The sequence below is a fragment of the Microcaecilia unicolor genome, chromosome 6 (assembly GCF_901765095.1).
Source record: "Microcaecilia unicolor chromosome 6, aMicUni1.1, whole genome shotgun sequence".
Lineage (NCBI taxonomy): Eukaryota > Metazoa > Chordata > Amphibia > Gymnophiona > Siphonopidae > Microcaecilia > Microcaecilia unicolor.
The window spans coordinates 329,632,271-329,655,163 of record NC_044036.1 but is presented as its reverse complement, the minus strand read 5'-3'; the positions used below and the strand labels follow the sequence as shown (position 1 = coordinate 329,655,163).

The 22,893-nt window shown below is 45.9% G+C and overlaps 1 protein-coding gene across 2 annotated transcripts in view; it reads left to right on the top strand.

Annotated features, from left to right (window-relative positions):
- PITPNC1 (phosphatidylinositol transfer protein cytoplasmic 1) overlaps positions 1-22,893 on the top strand; it is a 393,300-nt gene that overhangs the window by 272,615 nt on the left and 97,792 nt on the right. For both annotated transcript variants that reach the window (XM_030208446.1, XM_030208447.1), the window contains exons 3-4: positions 2,451-2,539; positions 6,609-6,616. In XM_030208446.1, the coding sequence (XP_030064306.1) occupies positions 2,451-2,539; positions 6,609-6,616 (97 nt within the window). The remainder of the gene's footprint in view (positions 1-2,450; positions 2,540-6,608; positions 6,617-22,893) is intronic.

The following is a 22,893-nucleotide window of genomic DNA, read 5'->3' as shown; positions in this document are numbered from 1 at the left end:
AGCAGCTGCATTGGGGAGAATTAAAACCTCCTTGGGTGGAGTGGGTGGAGACTGGCTTCAGCCTTGTGATGTTATGCTGTCTCCTGTTATCAAACCTCCTTGGAAGATCCCATCCAGTTTCCCTAGGAGCACAATCAGTATACACTCGAGCTTTTGACTGTTTAAGGGTTCTGCCTGGCTCTGATTTAGAAACCTGCATGAGGGCAGAGCCAGAGCCAATAAAACAGATGGACTGGGATGCAGCTGATCAGGCCACTGCTGATTCTGTACCACCCAATTTATCCTCCTCTATATGTCTGCACTTGGCTTCTCAGCTGCATGGTAAGCTGTGTTGTAGAAAAGCATTAGCATCACATTCATGAAGTAACCATTAAGATCTGTTTTAGCAAAATGGCGTTTAGTGAAGAAGATAAAATTGCAATTACATTTTTGCGACAAAATAAGGCATATGCCACAAAGTGTTTGCTAAGGGAGTTTCCTAATAAAGGGTCGGACTAATGTATTTACTAAATGTTTAAACAATTGCAAAGTATTTTGAAAATACGTAAGGGGTCCTGTTTTTCTAGGCACTGTGTAGAATAGCGCTTAAGACACCAACGTATGAAAATGCAAATTTTCTCTATACTTGCACACACTAAATCCCAGATTCTATATAGCGTGCCTAGAGACTGGCGCTGAAATTGGCGTAGTTCTATAACAATGTGTATAATTTAACAAGCTTATGGAGTGCTGACAACAAGCAATAATGAGCACTAATTGGCACTGATTAGAATTTAGGTTGCACAACTCGCTAAGCGTATTCTATAATGATGTGCGCCGAACGTCTAACATGCACAGGCAAAAAGGGGTGTGGTTATGAATGGGGAAATGGGTGTTCCATGGGCGTTCCAAAATTTATGCGCCTAGTTATATAATACGGCCCTGTGTGCCTAAAATATCTGTGCACTGGGATTTACGCCACGTTTTCGTTGGTGTAAATGGATGCGCATAGATTTAGGCCCTGAAATAACAATGAAGCATAGTCTACAATCGACACCTAAATCTAGACACCGATTGTAGAATACGCTTAGTCGGCACTGATTTCAGCGCCGATTCTTTTAGCCCCCATATATAGAATCTCCCCCTTCACATGTTCTCATACTCTGTAATCTGTGTTTCATACATCTGTGTAGGCCAGTATCCCTGTGTAGAAATATTTGGCCATCTCTGGGAAAAGGTGTCTAAAGTCTCCTGAAACAAAAAAAATGAGTTGTAATGAATTCTGTCAGACTAATTTATAGTACAAAATATCATGCAGGGAAATAGTTATTATGTAACTCCAAAAACCTTACGGAATGAAAATATTGCATAACAGAATCATATATTCAAATTTCTGAAAAAAAGAAAGAAAAGTCCTTAAAAATATGTCTGCAGACTTTTATCTATGACAGAAGATTGTAGTCTCAAGAGATTTTCACTATCATCGGTCAAAAACCTCCATACCCTACCCCAGCCAGTCAGGTTTTCTGGATATCCACAATGAATATTCATGAGAGAGATTTGCATACCAAGGAGGCAGTGTATGCAAATCTCTCTCATGAATATTCATTGTGGATAGCCAGAAAACCTGACTGGCTGGGGTGCTTCCAGGATCAATGAAACTTTATTTAATTCAATCATTTTTTCTTTTGCTTTTTCAAAGAAAAGTTTTGTTTTTAAATAGAGTATACCGCAAGTCCAGCACTCAGTCTTTTAACATAATCGGAAAATCCATTCTGTTAAGCATTATTTTCATTCAGTCAGAGCAATTTATAGTACAAACCCCATCCTTTTATGTGGAAAAATAAAATAAAAAGTTACAGATGTTCAAACATGTAACATTTTCAGACTGTTTATGGAGCCAAGACATGAAAAATCATCCACTCTCAACATTTTGGATCTGCTATTTTAGTCTCTTTTTCCCAGAGATGGTCACATATTTGCTTTAGCAGCCAAAAAAGTAGAGAAAACAGCTCTGGGAGTATATGTAAGAAGATCCCACCCAGGTGATTGTCCAGGAAGAAAACCTTTATTGGCACCAAAATGGACCCCGACATGGGACTGTGTTTCAGCAGGATAATCCATCTGCCTCAGGGGTCACAGAAACACTACATATAAAACAACAACATTTTAAAACCATTCAAACACAGCAAAAAAATATTTTAAAATATTAAAAAATATATATATGAAAGGGAACATTAAAACCAAAATTATAATGGACTGGTAGAACTTACTATAGCTGCATGAAAACAAATTAAAAATCCAGGATACTTCTATTGTCTTGTCTACTTTTTTTTTTTTTTGTTGCTTTTGAATATTCGTAGAGGTGTTTTCCTGTTGTTCGCTCCATGTGTTTGCTTCAACCATTTTTGCGACACCAGTTATGGACTGTGTATCCTCAGCTGTCTCTTTCTTTGTTATTTGATTTGTAGCAAATTACCGAGCTGGGCTAGAGCAGTCGTCCCCAAAATATTTTATGTGACTGAGAAGGCCTGGAACTACTACCCTTACACAATTACAGGTAAGCCGCCAGCCCTGCTTGGCTGGTTTTGTAGTATCTGCTTAGTCTGGGTTCATGGAGAAGATGTGTTCTGTTTAAAGGGGCTTTGTATTATTTGCTAGGTCATTTCACATGAGAACGCTCTGCAAACTAGCTTTGCTTGATACACATCCTAATAATAGTGAAGCAAACACAGGCCTTTCTGTGAGGGAAACAGCATTTTGTGTGGATGTCAGCTCTCTATTAGTTAACCTGTCAGCAGGTAAAAGTGTTTTGCGATATTCAGTGACAGGCATCTTTTACCCACTGAGGGAAGAAGCAATGCCAGGGCAAAGAGGGGGTAGAGGTTGGAAACATGTGCGTATTTTTGCATCAAGAAAGCTAAGCACGTATTTTCGGATGGAAAAATTACATGCAAAAAAAGCAGGTATGATTTCTGCAATGAGATTTTTCTAGGCATGAAAATTCTTATGCTTTAATTAGTGATGCAAACCTCAGTGGTAAAGGCGCCCATGGATTTTTCCACCAGTACATGGTCCATTTAAAAGGGTGGCTAGTTGCCATGCTATAGGTGTGGCCCAGTGTCTAGAACAAGCGACTAAGAACCCAAAGGAGACAAGGTTCAAAACCCTGATCGGGTAAACCATTTTATCTGTAACCTATTGCCTCAGGAACCTCTTTGATGGTATGGTCTTTGAGAGAGGGTCGGGGCTTATGTGAGTGGTATAGCGGCAGGTACTTTTAGGAGCACTCCCTCACTGGTGTTGAAGTTAAACCACCTTATGGCAGGTGGCGCTGTTATGCTGAGTCAGAGGGGCAGGGCTCAGGCAAGAAAGTGGTTAATTGCCCCGGGGCAGAACAGTTCAGAGAGGCCCCAAGGTAGGAGATCTCCAGGGGGAGAGGTCCAAAGTGAAGGGGTCTCCAGGAGAGAAGCTCCAAGGGAGGAGTCCTTGCAAAATGGTGGCTGGGCTGCAGAACCTGTGCGGGAGTCCCAGGGAAGCAAGGAGTGAACATAGCCAAGACTGAACTTATTGTCTTCCCACCCAAGCCCACTTCTCCTCTCCCTTCACTCTCTATTTCAGTTGATAACACCCTCATCGTCCCCGTCTCATCTGCCCGCAACCTTGGTGTCATCTTCGACGCCTCCCTCTCCTTCTCTGCGCATATCCAGCAGATAGCCAAGACCTGTCGCTTCTTCCTCTATAACATTAGCAAAATTCGCCCCTTCCTCTCTGAGCACACCACCCGAACTCTCATCCACTCTCTCATTACCTCTCGCCTTGACTACTGCAACCTACTCCTCACTGGCCTCCCACTTAACCATCTATCCCCCCTTCAATCCATTCAGAACTCTGCTGCCCGTCTTATCTTCCGCCTAGACCGATATGCTCATATCAGCCCTCTCCTCAAATCACTTCACTGGCTTCCGATCAGTTACCGCATGCAGTTCAAGCTTCTCCTACTAACCTACAAATGCACTCGATCTGCAGCCCCTCCTTACCGCTCTAGCCTCATCTCCCCTTACGTCCCTACCCATAACCTCCGCTCTCAAGACAAATCCCTCCTCTCAGTACCCTTCTCCACCACCGCCAATTCCAGGCTCCGCCCTTTCTGCTTCGCCTCACCCCATGCTTGGAACAAACTCCCTGAACCCATACGCCAGGCCCCCTCCCTGCCCATCTTCAAATCCTTACTCAAAGCCCACCTCTTCAATGTCGCCTTCGGCACCTAACCATCATACCTCTATTCAAGAAATCTAGACTGCCCCAACTTGACATTTCGTCCTTTAGATGGTAAGCTCCTTTGAGCAGGGACCGTTCTTCTTTGTTAATTTGTACAGCGCTGCGTAACCCTAGTAGCGCTCTAGAAATGTCAAGTAGTAGTAGGGTTTGCACCTTGTAGATGCCCAGGGATTGTGTGAGAAGGAACAGAAGACTGCAAAGGTAAAAGAGTTCCGTTATTTTCTGTGAAGACCCAGGTCCTGAGTGTCCTAGTTGGAGCCAGGCCTGGTCTTATGTTTGAGTAGCTGGAATTGTACTGAAGAAGATAGAAAAGCAAGTAAATGTGATTGGGGTTGTTGCCCAGGGTTTGGTGGAGCCTGTGACAGGGGAACAGACTGTATTCCTTTCATTATTTTCCACCAATAAAGTTTTCCTTTGACTTTGCACCAGGGGCGTAGCCAGACTTCGGCGGGAGGGGGGTCCAGAGCCCGAGGTGAGGGGGCACATTTTAGTCGTCCCCCCCCCCTCCCCCGGCGCCGACGAACCCCTCCCTGCCATTGCCGACCCCCCCCCCCCCCCCCGCTGCCGCCACCAACACCACCAACTTTGATCACCCCCCCCTTGCCGACGACCCTCTCGACCCCCCCACCCGCCGCCAACCCTCCCCTGCGCGTCGCCTACCTTTGCTGGCGGGGGACCCCAACCCCCTCCAGCCGAGGTCCTCTTCTTCCTTCATTCTGTTTCTGAGTCTGACATCCTGTACGTGCAGGACGTCAGACTCAGAAACAGAACGAAGGAAGAAGAGGACCTCGGCTGGCGGGGGTTGGGGTCCCCCGCCAGCAAAGGTAGCAGACACCGACGGCGGGTTGTCGGCGGGAGGGGGGGGGTCGAGAGGGTCGTCGGCAGGGGTGTCCAGGGCCAAATCTATGGGGGCCCAGGCCCCCGTGGCCCCTCGTAGCTACGCCCCTGGTCTGTGAGGTCCTGTAGCCAACTGCAAGTCACACAATCACTCTATGTAGCAACTGCAAATATCCACTAGCGCTATAAAAATAAGGGGCCCATATTCAGTCGCTGGCAATCAGTGTGTTGCTGACTGCTGCTACTGTAAAACCCAGAAATTCAATGCTGGGCCATATCCGGGTGCTGGCATTGAACTTCTGGGTTTGCGGTGCTGGTGAACGCATAGCTAGTTAAGGGGTCCTTTTACTAAGAGTCAGTAAGCCCAGTGTGGGTTTACCGCTTGTTATTTCAGAACTACTGCTGGGCTACTGCAGGAGCCTGGTGGTAGTTCCTACCAGACCTCGGCGCGAGGGGGGACCAGCGCCCGAGGTGGGGGGCACTGTTTAGCTGCCTCCCCCGCCGCCACTTTGGACCCCCCCCCCCCACCGCCGCAACTGCACCCCCCCCCCCGCTACGCGCCGCCCTGCCACCGCATCAGGTACCTTGTTTTCTGGCGGGGGTCCCCAATCCCCGCCAGCCGAAGAGTCTTCTTCAGCGCCGGTCGAATCCAGCGCCTTCATTGTGTGATCATCTGTTTCTGACGCCTTACATCCTGCACGGGGCTACATGCACGGTGCAGGACATAAGGCGTCAGAAACAGATGATCACACAGCGAAGGCGCCGGAGTCGACCGGTGCCGAAGAAGAATCTTCTGCTGGTGGGGTTTGGGGACCCTGCCAGCACACAAGGTACTTGATGCGGCGGAGGGGTGGGCGGGCGGCAGCGGGGGAGGGGTCAGATTTAGAGGGGGCCAGGGCGTAATCTATGGGAGCCCATGCCCTCATGGCCCCACGTAGCTACACCCCTGGTTCCCACCCCCTGTGTGCATCATTTCTGGCACTACAAAAATAGTTTCTATTTTTGTAGCACCGGTGCTTACCCGGCAGTAATTGGACAGCGCCCCCCCCCCAAGAAAAAAAAATGGCTGCACAACAAATGGTTCACTTACCGCACAGCCATTTCTTGTCCTCAGGAAAAGACAGCCTTTAACCCGCTGCGGTAAAAGGGGTCCTCAGCGCACGTCAAAAGCACGCACTGATTCTAGCGCAGGCCCCCTTTCACCGCAGCTTAGTAAAAGGACCCCTAATTGTGATATTCAGCATATAACCAGCCAAGTGCCTACACCCCCCAAAATAACAGTTTTCAGTTCAGCGCTAACCAGTTATTTTCAGCGGTACTAACCGGTTAAATGCCACTGAGAATTAGCGGTTAGTCCTAAAGAGCGATTCATTTAACTGCCAGGAGTTGTCTCTGCATGTTCTTGTTAGATTATATGCAAACATATAAGAGTATGTCATTTGCTTCACATTCTCATATTTCTTTTTTCTCCTTGATTTTTTTGCTTTATTTATCGTCAAAACTGGGACCAGAGTACACGGTAAGTTTTTTTTTTCTTAATATTTTTATAGACCAAAATTATATCGAGGCGCAGTTTGCTATAGTTTTCATGTCAAATGTTATCAATAGAAATCAAACAAAATCAAACATGGAAAAGAAAATAAGATGATACCTTTTTTATTGGACATAACTTAATACATTTCTTGATTAGCTTTCAAAGGTTGCCCTTCTTCGTCAGATCGGAAATAAGCAAATGTGCTAGCTGACAGTGTATATAAGTGAAAACATTCAAGCATTACTATGACAGTCTGACAGGGTGGGAGGATGGGGGTGGGTCGGAGGTATGCATGGGGACATCAAAGCATATCATTGATATTCTAACAGGATGGGTGTGGATAGGTGAGGGATGGGGTGATCAACAGAGACATACCTATCCACACCCATCCTGTTAGAATATCAATGATATGCTTTGATATCCCCATGCATACCTCCTACCCACCCCTATCCTCCCATCCTGTCAGACTGTCATAGTAATGCTTGAATGTTTTCACTTATATACACTGTCAACTAGCACATTTGCTTATTTCCGATCTGAGGAAGAAGGGCAACCTTCGAAAGCTAATCGAGAAATGTATTAAGTTATGTCCAATAAAAAAGGTATCATCTTATTTTCTTTTCCATGTTTTATTTTGTTTGATTTCTATTGATAACCTTTAAGAGTGGACTAACACGGCTACCACACCTCTCTACATGTCAAATGTCAGAGACCTGGGCTGGGTCCGGTGGTTCAGTGGGAAATGGAAATGCCATGCACTGCATTATGGGAAACCTGGATAAGATTACCAGGTTCAGCTTCTGCTCACCAGGGCTGCAGATACTAAGGAAGCAGCTTTCACAGACCCCTGGGCAAGAGATGTCAATATGTACAACACTTTACATTAGGGCCGGCTCAAGCGATGACTAATTGAACACTGGTTCATGGTGCTTGGTGATAAAGGGTGCCAAAATCCCAGTCCAGCATTTCTCCCTCCACCCACGATCCAGTATCTCCTCTTCTCTCTAAAACCTTTCCATCGTCACCCCTTAGAAGCAGTGGTTCCCAAACCTGGGCCTGGAGGCCCCCAGCCAGTCAGGTTTTCAAGATATCCACAATGAATATTCATGAGATAGATTTGCATGCAGTGGAGGCAGTGCATGCAGATCTCTGTCATGAATATTCATTGTGGGTAGGATTACCATATGTCCAGATTTACCCGGATATGTCCCCTCCCCTTACATACTACTGCCCTGGTGCTCTAGTGATCTCTTCCGCCTTCGGGGCAGTAAAGAGCCCCCTCTTTCCTGCCCGAAGTGCTGCCCTGCATGCATCCTTCCTGTTCGTGATCTCGGCGCCGATTCAAAATGGCCGCCGAAAGTTGAAGTGACCTCGTGAGACTTCAACTCTCGGCGGCCATTTTGAATCGGCGCCTAGATCAGGAACAGGAAGGATGCATGCAGGGCAGCGCTCCAGGCAGGAAAGAGGGGGCTCTTTCCTGCCCCAGGGAGGTCACTAGACCACCAGGGCAGTACTAAGGTAAAGGGAGGGGGTGACAGGGTGTGTGACAGGGGGGAGGGGAAAATGTGACAGGGGGCGGAGCGAGGGCGTGAAAGGGGAGGGTGGGTGTGAAGGGGCGGGGCATGTGTCCTCCTTTTTGGGGGACAAAATATGGTAACCCTAATTGTGGGTATCCTGAAAACCTTACTGATTGGGGGCTTCCAGGACCAGGTTTGGGAACCACTGCTCTAGAGGGTGGTGGCGGAAGCAGCAGCGATCCACACACACTGCCTGAGCCCAGTGCAGAGCCTCCCCTCTGCCTCTTCCTGCCCCCCCCTCTGATGTAACTTCCTGTTTCCAGCAGGACAAGGCAGTGGAGGCTCTGTGCATTTGTGAATCGCTGCTGCCAGCGCCCTCTGGAGGGCGATGGTACACGTGGGGTGGGGGGAGTTTGAGAGAGAAGAGGAGATCCTGGATTGTAGGCGGGAGGGAGGGGGAGCTTCTGTGCAAAAGTTGGTTCAGGGCACCACAGTCCCTTGAGCCGGTCCTGGTTTGCATGCATGAATGTTTCAGAGTCTGTGTATGGCTCCTTTAATTAAACCTTGTTAAATTAAATTGTCTGTCTGTATTTTTAGATTGTAAGCTCTATCGAGCAGGGACTGTCTCTCTGTGTCAGGTGTTCAGCGCTGTGTGCGTCTGGTAGCACTATACAAATGTTAATAATAATAATAACATCTGTGCACAGTATGTGTTTACTCAAGTGACATTGGCAGTAGCTGTTTTAGTCCATCCTCTGGGTTCCATGATGCTTAAATATCCGCTGTTTATTGTGTTTTTAACCAGTTACCGGTGAATCTATGCTTACCGTTAACGTAACCTTTTATTGTTAATCAATGCTGTTGAGTGCCAGTAAACCACGTTGAACCCGAGCTAGTTTGGGGATAATGTGGGGTGTAAATGTCATAAATAAGTAAATAAAATTCACTCCTGGACTGTGGAAACCCTTCGTCCTCTTGCTTGGATCCGACAGAACAGCTGCTTCATTCATAAAACTCGGTCCACGGGCTCATTCATGCTCTCCATTTTATCAGTGTTTGCTGCGAGCGCAGCACGTCAGAGAGAGAGAGAGAATGGAAGAAAGGACAGACCAGTGAGAATATCAAACAGGCAGCCCCCTCACTGCTTGTGGAGGTGTTGTGCCAGCTTGACCGTCTTCTAGATAGGGTGTACAAAGAACTGTCATTTCTCCTTTCTGTTTCATTAATCAGCTCACACTTTGAAAGGATTTCCTTTTGAACAATGTGTTTTCTGTGGCCATGTCTCGGTTTACCTCTCTTTGGAAATCATTCAGTTCGTGACTGGAGTCTGGCTGGGCTGTAGTAGGACGTGACTGGAATGGGTGCTTTGATGCCATAGGGGTTGAAGGAGATGGTACTGCAGATTATTATGTTTTTCATGTTTTTGATTAATGTAAATTGTACGCTGTAAATTCTTACTATAGAAGACTGTTATTTTGGAAAGCTGTTTCTGTTTATGATGTAGTGCTACAGCATTGGAGCCGACTCTGTGGGTGCTTGAGCACCCCCAATATTGAGAAAATTCCTTGTATGTGTCCAGGGAGGGGTTATTTTCATTGGGCTTACCACCCCCAATAATTTTGAAAAGTTGGCTCCTATGTTCTACAGTACCTGGGAACATGGGTTTTAATTACACTGTAGCTCTGTGTAAAGAGCAGTGAGTTTTTTTTCTAGCGAAAAAGGTGCCGGTACTCAAATGGCAGGCCACCTTTCAGGGGTGGGGTGATTACTGAGAGACCCACCCCACAATAGCCAGGCCCCCTGCAACCAGTCACAGAATCTATGACAAGGCAGAATCGGTGTGTAGAGCCTGAGCTCTTTCATTACAACTTGAGGACCATGGGCCAATTTTAGCAGACAATGGAAAAGGTGCCGGTACTCAGTACCCCCAAGTACCCCCTCAAAAAAAGCCCTGCTTTTATCACATGTAGCAGTGATTTTGATTTCTACAGGCATTTCTTTTTCATTTAGGGGGCTTATCAACATGAGCTATTGTTAAGACATGTTATTTTACTGTTAACTTGTAATTAGCTTGATTGTTCTATACTTGGCTCACTTTTGATAATGTGATGTCATAATGCCTCATTCCACCAATGGCTAACAGCCAACCTCATCAGTGATGTCACAAAGGCCTGATCACCCACACTTGGGTCCCTTTATCCAGTGCGTTTGTTCTAGCAAATGAGGTGCCAGTACTCAAATGCTAGGCCACCCTTCAGGGGTGGAGTGATCACTGAGGGACCCCCCCCCCCCCACAATAGCCAGGCCCCCTGCAACCAGTCACAGAATCTATGACAAGGCAGAATTGGTGTGTAGAGCCTGAGCTCTTTCATTACAACTTGAGGACCATGGGCCAGTTTTAGCAAACAATGGAAAAGGTGCCGGTACTCAGTACCCACTCAAAAAAAGCCCTGGTAAAGAGTCACATTCCTGCCTTGACATCAGAGGGTCAATGCCCAGTGTTAAAATACTATTAGTTCCAAAAAGGATGGAGGTGTTAAAATGAGGGCTAAGCTGCAGCAAAGCCAGAGTTCAAATCCCCTTTTTCCCAGTGACTCTGTTGTTTGTTCCCTCTCTATCAACTCAGGTTCAGCAACACTACTGTGAGGGAATGAGTGGTATAGTGGTAGATGTCCCTGAGAACACTCCCTCACTGCTGTTGCAGTTAAGCCACCTTAAGACAGGTGGCGCTAACCTGCCACGTCAGAGGCAGAGTCAGAGGGGCAGGTGTGGAGGAGTAGCCTAATGGTTAGTGCAGCAGGCTTTGATCCTGGTAAGCTGGGTTAAATTCCCACTGAAGCTCCTTGTGACCTTGGGCAGGTCACTTAACCCTCCGTTGCCCCAGGTGTATAACTTAGATTGTCACCCTCTAGTGTCAGAAAAAGTATCTGTATATAATGTGGAAAATAAAACAAGGCAGACCTTGTAAAAAAACAAAACACAGTCTTTATTAGTAGATTAAAAGTTCCCAGATATTTAACATAACATGACCATGTTTCGCCAGTATAAAAATAGCCAGGCTGGTGTGGCGGTTAAAACATAGAAAGCTAGATTCTGGGAACAGTCTCTCAAAAAATGCTGGGTTAGTGCAAGAGCCCTTATTGCCACCTCAATGGGTAAGTGCTGACCCCCGGCCAAGAAGTAAGTGGTTCACTTACCTTGTGGCCATTTCTTTTCGAGAAAAAAAGACAGCCTTTTACCTGCTGCAGTAAAAGGGGGCCTCAGCGGGCGTCAAAAACACGCTCTGACGCTAGTTCAGATCCCCTAAGTCAACAGACCCCTAAGTGACTAATACACTCTAGTAAAATGGCCCCGTTCTAAGTTAATCCAATAAAAAAGTATCACCTTATTTTACATAAGTACATAAGTATTGCCATACTGGGAAAGACCAAAGGTCCATCGAGCCCAGCATCCTGTTTCCAACAGTGACCAATCCAGGTCACAAATACCCGGCAAGATCCCAAAAATGTACAAAACATTTTATACTGCTTATCCCAGAAATAGTGGATTTCCCCCAAGTCCATTTAATAACGGTCTATGGAGTTTTCCTTTAGGAAGCCGTCCAAACCTTTTTTTAAACTCTGCTAAGCTAACCGCCTTTACCACATTCTCTGGCAATGAATTCCAGAGTTTAATGACACGTTGAGTGAAGAAACGTTTTCTCCGATTCGTTTTAAATTTACTACATTGTAGCTTCATCGCATGCCCCCTAGTCCTAGTATTTTTGGAAAGCATAAATAGACGCTTCACATCTACCCGTTCAACTCCACTCATTATTTTATAGACCTCTATCATATCTCCCCTCAGCCGCCTTTTCTCCAAGCTGAAGAGCCCTAGCCGCTTTAGCCTTTCCTCATAGGGAAGTCGTCCCATCCCCTTTATCATTTTCTTCGCCCTTCTCGGCACCTTTTCTAATTCCACATTTTGTTTCCACTTATTCTCTCTTGCTTTGTAAGATCATTAGAGAAATTGCCTACTGTCGTACCTGAATGCAAAGAACCTCAAGCCCGAGTTTGCAAAGGTTACTAATTAAAAGTGAAATCCAAGTAGAATGTCATAGTCTATAACACTAATTTGTAAAGCAAATGCTGTTTGCAAAGTCACAGCCTCATATAGCAACTGATTTCACTGCTCGTTTATAGGCCCAGTTTTACCAAAAAGATAAAGTGCAAAGCGACTGGCCTATATGTCTGATGGGTTGGTAGCTTGGGTTATCCAGATGGTGAGGCTGCCATAGGAGTAAGAAAGGAGTGGGCATAAGGCATATTGAAGACGGACACAAGAAAGTGGCAGCGTGTATTTTGGACAACTGAAATCATTGGACTGCTCAGCTCCAAGGTCTCTTGATGTCAGCTCAAGCTGAGAAGGTCTGACCTCATCTGATCCCTGAGTGTACTGGGAGGGAGTTTAGCTTGTCAGTGCAGTAACTCTCCGTCTTACTATCATAGACTAGCCACACTTAAAACAAACTAAAGGTCTCAGTGATTTTTATTAGCTGATTAACTCTACTACAATGCAGTAGAATGCTAATGGACATGTGAAGAGATGAGTAGAAATGTCCCCCACACCCCCACACAAACCTGACAACCAAGCCTTTTCCAACACTGGTACTCATCCATCATCTTGGGCCCCTCTTTTCACCATCCCTCACCTTTCCCCTGAGGAGCTAGTTTTTTTCATGGGTTTTATCCGGTAGAGTTCTCCTCATCTTCCAAGCTTCCACCTCATTGGGATACTGCCCCGAGTGGAGCTATAACCCAGGGTGTTTGCTTCTCAGTCCCCTCCCTCCTCCAGTCCCAGCCATCATAGTGACAACCCCCAGCCCAGGGACCTCCAAGGACTAGCATGTAATCAGCCCTGGGGTTCTCTCCCTTCCGGAGACTGTGAGCACTGTGTCTGCAGAAGATCCCTCAGTCCTTGCTAGCCTCGGAGGCAGGAGCTGCTTTTGAGAATTGAAAGCAGCATAAAATATTGTTCCGGAGCTATCACAAGGCTGTGGGTGCCACCATTGCTGTTCTTTTGATATTCTGTGAGTATGGAAACCCGAACGGGAAGGGGGACATTTAATCGTTCACCTGAGGTGCTGTTTTGTCCAGAAAATGCCATAGTACCTTAAATATTGTCTGGCCCCAGACACCAGTTTCTGATATAGATTACTAAGGGAACAACAACAAAAAAAAAACCCCCAAAACATCTAAAATACAGAAAAATGTAAAATAGAGATTTTAGAAATACCTTCCAAAACATGGTTTGATCCTGACCATTAGCCATAAAACTAAGAGCATAAGAATAGCCATACTGGGTCAGACCAATGGTCCATTCAGCCGAGTATCCTGCTTCCAGCAGTGGTCAATCCAGGTCACAAGTACCTGGCAGAAACTCACTTAGTTTCATCATCCCATCCTACCAACCCCAGTGGCTTGCTCCATGTCCATCTCAATAACAGACTTTGGACTTTTCCTCCAGGAACTAGTCCAAACCTTTTTTTAAACACGATAACCGCCGTTACCACATCCTCCAGCAAAGAATTCCAGAATTCATTCTTTGAATGAAAATGGAGTTCAAGATTCCCCCGTCATGTCCAGTTGCAGTGAAGTTGAAGATCTCGGAAGGGTGGGAAAGCCAGCTTCAATGGCCAGTACTAGGCAGAACAGAGCAGGGTAAATAAAGAACTCTCTCTTTATTCAGTAGCTCAGCTTGTCTGCTAAATCAGTGTCTACTTCACTTAGATTTAAAGTATGAATGTAATGACTTTCTCAGTGTGGAATGCATACTAAGCAAGTACGACCTGGCAAACAATCTTTATTTTTTAAAAATGATAGCACTTTATACTTACTGAAAATAACCCCAGGAGGATATATGCATTTCATTGAAGCTATATCATTCAACGGAGTGGTGAGACTGCAAAGGGAATGCAGAATCCTCGCTGGTTTTGTGTATGCATTTCACTGAGCCTGATCCCCTTGACAGAGAATAAGACATTTCTTCAGCTGTATACGCGCTTTCACCATTACCTGCAGCGTTAAAGTGAAACAACCAGGAAGCAGCGAACACTTGTTCGAGCTCACTCCTTGCAGCATGACTAAAATCGCTAATGTTCCATTCCGCCATTCATGGCGGTTGACTGACAGCCATTCATAATTCAAGAAATAAGCAGCGCATTGATGTCCTCCTGGATGTGCCATTCACAGATCAGTAACCAGGATAATCAGGGCTGCTGGTGAATCGCACACAGCAGATGATTCTTGGACTGGCATTTTTGTCTGTGTTCACATTTAATGAACCATTTTGTGAGAGAGGGAAATTCCACAGGCTGGTTCATTTGATCTCAGCCCTGCTTATTAAAGTGAATTCAAACATTTAGTTGTGAGCCTGCCAACACCCAGGCTACTCCAGCTTCTCTCCCTGTTGCTGATGCCAGGGCTTGAACACGGTGCAACATGTAGCTTTAATCCCATCCATGTGAAATGTGCTGACGTGAGCCTAATGGCCTTACAAAAAGCGAATATTATTTATTTCCTCTCCCCCCCCCCCCCCCCACCCAAGGAGGAAATGCTGTGGTGGGGCTCTTTCTGCATTGCGTGTCACAGCAGGGAGGGCCAGTTCTGATTGGCATCAAACAGGAGCACCGTCTTCCTGGATTAAAAAGGCTCAGGTTGCTGTGGTGAATTGGAGATCAATGCCTGGATTTTCAAACAGAGGAAAAGAAAGAGAAACAATTAAAAAGGAAGGGAGTTTGACTGAGATGAAAGTGCCTTGGGTTCTTGAGCTCAGCACTATAAAAGCAGAATTAAAAAAACGGAGCTCATGCAATGTTGATTTACCCTATGCAAATCTCGGGTCCCCATATTTATTTTAAAAACGTATAACCTGCTTTAAACCTAAGCGGCTACCACAAAAACATACTCAAAAGATCTCTCCACACTCGTCCTTCCCTACACCCCTTCCCGTGCACTCCGCTCCATGGATAAATCCTTCTTATCTGTTCCCTTCTCCACTACTGCCAACTCCAGACTTCGCGCCTTCTGTCTCGCTGCACCCTACGCCTGGAATAAACTTCCTGAGCCCCTACGTCTTGCCCCATCCTTGGCCACCTTTAAATCTAGACTGAAAGCCCACCTCTTTAACATTGCTTTTGACTCGTAACCACTTGTAACCACTCGCCTCCACCTACCCTCCTCTCCTCCTTCCTTACACATAAATTGATTTGATTTGCTTACTTTATTTATTTTTTGTCTATTAGATTGTAAGCTCTTTGAGCAGGGACTGTCTTTCTTCTATGTTTGTGCAGCGCTGTGTACACCTTGTAGCGCTATAGAAATGCTAAATAGTAGTAGTAGTAGTAGTAGTACTTGCGACCCGCATTGGCCACTGTTGGAAACAGGATGCTGGGCTTGATGGACCTTCGGTCTGTCCCAGTATGGCAATACTTATGCACTTAGGATTCTGAATGGAATCTTGCTAGTCTTTGGGATTCTATATAGAATGTTGCTACACTTTGAAATTCTGCATGGAATCTTGCTACTCTTTGGGGTTCTACATGGAATGTTGCTACTATTTGGGTTTCTGCCAGGTACTTGCCCCTACGTCTTGCCCCATCCTTGGCCATCTTTAAATCTAGACTGAAAGCCCACCTATTTAACATTGCTTTTGACTCGTAACCACTTGTAACCACTCGCCTCCACCTACCCTCCTCTCTTCCTTCCCGTTCACATTAATTGATTTGATTTGCTTACTTTATTTATTTTTTGTCTATTAGATTGTAAGCTCTTTGAGCAGGGACTGTCTTTCTTTTATGTTTGTGCAGCACTGCGTACGCCTTGTAGCGCTATAGAAATGCTAAATAGTAGTAGTAGTAGTAGTAAAAGATGCCATACAATTAAGACAAATGCAGGGGGTGGGAGGGGGTTAGAGACCACCGGGGGAGTAAGGGGAGGTCATCCCTGATTCTCTCCAGCGGTCATCTGGTCATTTAGGGCACCTTTTTGTGTCTTATTCATTGTAAAAACAGGTCTAGCTCCAAACATCTTAGTTTGAGTCCTGGACGGTTTTGTTTTGTTCCATTATGGCTGAAAAACGTCCAGGTATTAGGAACGCCCAGACCCCGCCCTTAACACGCCCCTGACACACCCCCTTGTGATTTGAACGCACTTCTGACGGACTTCAGAGAAAAATGTCTAAGAATTGGTTTTGAAAATACCAATTTGGAGTGGACGTTTTTGTGAGAAAAACGTCCAAATTGCTGCTTTATGCCAGTTTTGGGGCGTTTTTCTCCTTTGAAAATGAGCTCCCAGATCTCAGTAGCAAGGCTCTACAGTTTAAGTCTAATCACTGTAGCTCTACTTTGTAACAGAAAGCTCAAAGAAAATCATAGTAAACATAGTAGATGACGGCAGAAAAAGACCTGCACGGTCCATCCAGTCTGCCCAAGAAGATAAATTCATATGTGCTACTTTTTTATTTGTACTGTCCTCTTCAGGGCACAGACCGTATAAGTCTGCCCAGCACTATCCACGCCTCCCAACTACCAGTCCCGCCTCCCACCACCAGCTCTGGCACAGACTGTATAAGTCTGCCCAGCACTATCCCTGCCTCCCACCACCGGCTCTGGCACAGACCGTATAAGTCTGCCCAGCACTAGCCCCGCCTCCCAACCACCAGCTCTGCCACCCATTCTAGGCTAAGCTCCAAAATTCACTGATGCCATGCAGCAGATCTCCTTCACCTTATCCCGCAGATACTCTCTGTATTGGGCTTCACTAGGAAAAGGCAAATGGAAGGGGTCTCCGGTTGGCAGTAGGAGAAGCTAAAGGTCTGATTATTTTGCGGGAAGTTCTTTTCCCACTCACTTTTCCTTTCTTACTCTTTGATTCTAATCCTCCCTTCAGTGCTTTCTGTTGTCTCGACACAGGCTGGTAGTTTCTGACCAGAAGCCACCTATTAGGCAACATCATTACTCCATGATGGTGAGGTGGCCAAGACTCTTGGGGCAATTTCTCTAAAACAGGTTAGTTTTGCACGTCCCATGACAGGAAACAATAGAGATGACCTCAGTATGTCCGATTCTCTGCTAATACTCCTCTCAACACTGACATTGATCCAAAGAAAGTCTCTTCCTGCAGTTCAGGCTGCATCCTGCCGAAATGCACTTGGAAATTCCTTTTAATCAGGCCAGTAGCAGCTCCTAATACAATGGGGACATTGAGATTGACGAAGACTGTTACTGAAATGCTACTACTACTACTTATCATTTCTATAGCCCTACTTGATGAACGCAGCGCTGTAATACTGCAAGACACGAGCCAGCCTTTGGAGCTAATCAAGATGCCCTTCCTCTCATACCCGATCTCATTCTTTGAGGGGATTAGGATGCCATGAGACCAGTGGCGTCGCGAAGGCAGCTGACACCCGGGGTGGGTCGCCGCTGCGCTCCCCCCTGCCCCCTGGGTGCAGCGCGGCGCACCCTCCCCCCTCCGGAGCGCAACCCCCCCCCCTAGAACATACCTGGAAGGCGGTGAGGGGCGGGCAGGAGAGCCAATCCTGTTCCGGGGCAGAGAGAGCAAGGAACCAGCGAGGCGCCGACACCCCCCAGCGGCATGCACCCGGGGCGGAGCGCCCCACCGCCCCCCCCTTTCTACGCCACTGCATGAGACACTGCCCATCAGAAGAAACCTGGTGGGCAGAACTTCATTCTGTTCCTAGGGGAAAGGCTTCCTTCTGGTCATCCGCTGTGGTCTATGGAAGCTTCTGGAAAGCTAGGACAAGGATGTCTAAAGAGGCTTGAAGGAAGAAAAGATGGTGGGGAGTGAGACGGAGGAAAACTCTAGTTAGTTAGTTTATTTTTTTATTGGGATTTATTAACCGCCTTTATGAAGAGATTCACTCAAGGTAGTGTACTACAGGTACCACGTGGAGGAGTGGCCTAGTGGTTAGAGCACCAGTCTTGCAATCCAGAGGTGGCCAGTTCAAATCCCACTGCTGCTCCTTGTGATCTTGGGCAAGTCACTTAACCCTCCATTGCCTCAGGTACAAACTTAGATTGTGAGCCCTCCTGGGACAGAGAAATATCCAGAGTACCTGAATGTAACTCACCTTGAGCTACTACTGAGAAAGGTGTGAGCAAAATCTAAATAAATAAACATAAAACTTACAATTTTGTTAACAGCATAACAATAGTAAAGTAACCAAGAATCTTCCAGTGTACCGTATAATACAACACAATGGACATTAGTAAAAATAGGCAATAAAATTTCATACATTTGTTATTTGAAACTAACCTACTTGAATGAATAGAATCTCTTAAGGAATGAAAACATTGTAAAAAAAAAATCTTTCGTAAACACCTGCCGTGACTTTTTTGTATAAAGAACAATATTGAAAGTAACAAATTAATGTTTTTATTCTAGTAGCTCAGCTAAATTCTCGAATGTCATGCCTGCCTGCAGCAGTTGAAAGCTCTTTACGGAGACATGGTGAGAGAAAATTGAAAGCCGTCTTAACATTCCACTGAAATACGTTGGAGTAAAATTATTGGCAGGAAGACAGAGGAAAAAGGTCACGTTTTGGGAGGGTGCAAATTAAGTGTGTATATCCCTGAGCTGCGCGTCAATTGTGCACAGATAAAAATAGAAGTTTTCAATCCCTGAGAGTGTTAGATACTTTTCTCTGACTGAGTTACTGTTAGATGAAAGACCCCCCCACGTGACCCAGAGGTTCCATGACATTCCTTTCAAGCTCGTTTCCTATTTTTGGCTTCTAAACCTAGTGCACACTCTTTTGTTACTGTTAAAGTCCACTGCACAAAGGGGGTTATTTTCTACAGGTCCCCTAAAGTGAGGCACCACGATGATACAAGCTGTGGGATCCTTTTACTAAGCTGCAGGGAAAAAGAGCTCTGTGGTAGCCATTTCTCCCCACATGCCAGGGCCCTTTTTACCTCAGCCGGTAAAATGTCCCCCCCCCCCCCCCCAAAAAAAAATGGCCACATGGTAAGATAACTCTTACCACGTAGCCATGCGGTGGGGAGCACTTACCGTCACCCATTGAGGTGGCGGTAAGGGCTACCGCAGTAACCCAGCAGTAAACGGACAGAACACGGCGATGCCCGATTACCGCTGGGTTACTGCCAAGTTAGCGCTGCGCTAGGGAAAAAAATTCACGGAGGGAAGTCTGCAGTCATTTGCCTATCTTTAGGTCAAGCACTTACGCTAGCTTTAATGGCTGGTGTAAATCCTCACGCTTATCTGCTGTCCGGTAGACACGCAACTGCCTTCTATAGCGTGCGGAAATAAGTGCTAGGCACCAGGGGCGTAGCCAGACTTTGGCGGGAGGGGGGTCCAGAGCCCAGGTGAGGGGGCACATTTTAGCCCCCCCCCCCCCGCTATTGCCAGCCGACCCCTGCCGCCACCACCAACTTTACCCCCCCCCCCCCCGTTGACGACCCTCTTGCCCCCCCCTCCCGCCGCCAACCCTCCCCCACCGCCACCGTCGTCGCCTACCTTTCCTGGCGAGGGACCCCAATCCCCGCCAGCCGAGTTCCTCTTGCTCCCCGCGCAAGGCTTCGTTCTGTTTCTGACGTCCTGCACATTGTACCTGCAGGACGTCAGACTCACTGAAACAGAACGAAGCCTTGATCTGCAAGGCTTCGTTCTGTTTCTGTGAGTCTGACGTCGTGCAGGACATCAGAAACAGAACGAAGCCTTCTGCGGGAAGCAAGAGGACATCGGCTGGCGGGGGTTGGGGTCCCCCGCCAGCAAAGGCAGCCCACGGCGATGGCGGGGGAGGGTTGGTGGTGGGAGGGGGGGTCGAGAGGGTCATCGGCAGGGGGGTCCAGGCCCCCCTGGCCCCACGTAGCTACGCCCCTGCTAGGCACACCCCTGACCTTCCCATACCCCTTACAGGTTCACACCCCCCTTGCAATTGCATGCTATGGATTTTGATATGATTGAGGTCTACAAAATCCTGAGTGGTGTAGAATGGGTAGAAGTGAATCGATTTTTCACTCTTTTTTCAAAAAGTACAAAGACTAGGGGACACGCAATGAAGTTACATGGAAATACTTTTAAAATAAATAGGAGGAAATTTATTTTCACTCAAAGAATAGTTAAGTCCTGGAGCTTGTGTGAATGTCTGATACTATTCTATCTTGGGTGAATTGTTTGGTCGATCTTTGAATTGATTTTATGCACCTTTTATGAACATGTTGTGGATGGAATCTACCCTATAATTTTATGGAGTTCTTTTCTTACTATGTTTGATTATATTTTTGATATATTGTATACCGTTCTGACTTGCTTAGCGAATAGATACGGTATAGGAAAATTAATAAACGATGTGGTATCAGCAGTTAGTGTATCTGGGCATAAAAAAAAGGTTTGGACAAGTTCCTGTGTTACAAGAAATTATTTATTTTGGGGAAAATAGCTCGAGAGCACTCGCTACTGTTTATAATTTAAGAGCAGATGCTGTATTTATAAGTTTTAGGATATTAATTTCTCCACCAATCACCAAAGGTGATAATTGCAATAAATTAAATAGATTTAGATTTAGATTTAGTATATATAAAAGATACCATATACTCAGAACACAAAGAGACTGTATTTTTAGCTTCAAAAAGGTTGATTTAATATACAATTGCACACGAGAGGTAGGTTTTCAGAGATCTTTACAGATAATCTGTGCTTAAGTAAGGCAAAGTAGCAGGTCTAGATCAAAAGTTATGTTACTTACAAGTCCTTGTTACAAGCATGCTGTGGTCCAGCTGATTGATGAGCACATGTTTCAGGAGCAAGGTATCAGCGGACCCCAAAGAGAGCAGCAGGTCCCAAGAGGAGGCAGGTTCCAAGAGAGCGAGCTGGGCTGTTTCCAGGCCTTTTATAATGTTAGCAGAGAAGCATGGTGTGTGCATGTCCTGGATATTTTGCAAGGCATTATGGTTAATGTAGTCTGTTCACATGACCACATTATAAGTCCTTCCTTTCTGCACATGTCTGAAAGCTGATGGGAGGGGCAGGTATACCTTTGACAAGCAAATGTCCTGTTTATGGTTTCCCCTCTGAAGTCTTTGTCTTCAATGGGCTCTCCAGACTTTCGGTCTCTTGGGTCTTTGGTTTTCAGAGATGTCCTGATGAGCGTCCAGGTACCCACCTTTTGTTCAGTCCTTTTTAGGTGGGAGGGCAGAGAGAGTTATATATCTCTCTTTTGTCTTTGTTAAGTGTTTGTAATTAACTATCCCTGCTATCAGAAGTTCCCAGAAAAAGGAATGGGGAGAGAGGGGCTTGAAATGAAACTATTTTCTCTGCTGCAGTGTCAAATATATAAAAGCTGCACAAATATATTGGTGTATATATAATCCGGCAAAATATAATAAACTGATACCATTACACCTGGAGGAAAAGTCTGGGAATGAATGCAAGCCCCTGACACAGCCCTTTGAGAAGGGGAAACATGGCCATTTTGGGGTTTTAACTGTTTGTCTATTTATGGTTTCACTGGTGAATAAACTGGACATTTCTGCAATTTTTGGGCGATTTGCTTTTTTTTTTATTCCATGCTAAATTTTGTGAATCATCTGCTTACATGCTTTCTTGGCAACCGATTTTAATCCATGACAAATCGCCTGGGAGTGCTGCAGTACACAGTACTGTTCACCTTTTGATTTGCTATTTTGAGGACAGAGGGTGTAATCTAATTGCCACGCAGCTGTCAGCTGTAAAAATTGACTTCTGTAATTGAATTTAATGGAAATGACATGAGCCACATGTGTAGCCAAGGCTATGAAGTAGCCAACCCAAGTACAACAGCAGTGCTGACCAGCTAAGCAAGTGGCAGAGTTCTGAGCAAATCTGTCATTAGTCCCGTATAATACAACAAAGCTTCACATGAATGCTTGTAGATCAACCAGGGCTTCAGAAATCTGTATTGGGGACCTCACAGCCCGGTTTTCAGGATATCCACAGTGAGTATGCATGAGATAAATCTGAATACAGTGGCGGTAGTGCAGATCCTTCTCATGCGTATTCATTGAGATTATCCTGAAAACATGGCTGACTGTGGCCTTCGTCTTCACTCTCATCCCTGATGGCTGCCAACAGGCCTGGTCTTCAAGGTATCCCTAATGAATATGCATGAAAGAGATTTGCATTCTTACTACCTTTCCTGGACTGTGGGGTCACCAGGGCAGGTTTAGAAAGCACTGAGGCAGGCAGTCCTAAGAACATGCCATACTGGGTCAGACCAATGGTCCATCTAGCCCAGTATCCTGCTTCCAACAGTGGCCAATCCAGGTCACAAGTACCTGGCAGGAACCCAAATAGTAGCAAGATTCATGCTGCTGATCTCAGGGACAAGCAGTAGATATGTCTATCTCAATAGCAGACTGTGGACTTTTCGTCCAGGAACGTGTCCAAACCCTTTTTAAAACCCAGATACACCAACTGCTGATACCACATAGTGTGGCAAAGAGTTCCAGAGCTTAACTATTCATTGAGGGCCCTGTTTACTAAGCTACGCTAGCGTTTTTAGCGCACGGTAAACGCTAGAGTTGCCCGTATGTTCCTATGGGCAACTTAGCATTTAGTGCATGCTAATCATTAGCACACGCTAAAAACGCTAACGCGCCCTTAGCCCTGCTTAGTAAACAGAGCCGTGAATGAAAAAATATTTCCTTCTCTTCATTTTAAAAGTAGTACCTTGTAACTTCCTTGA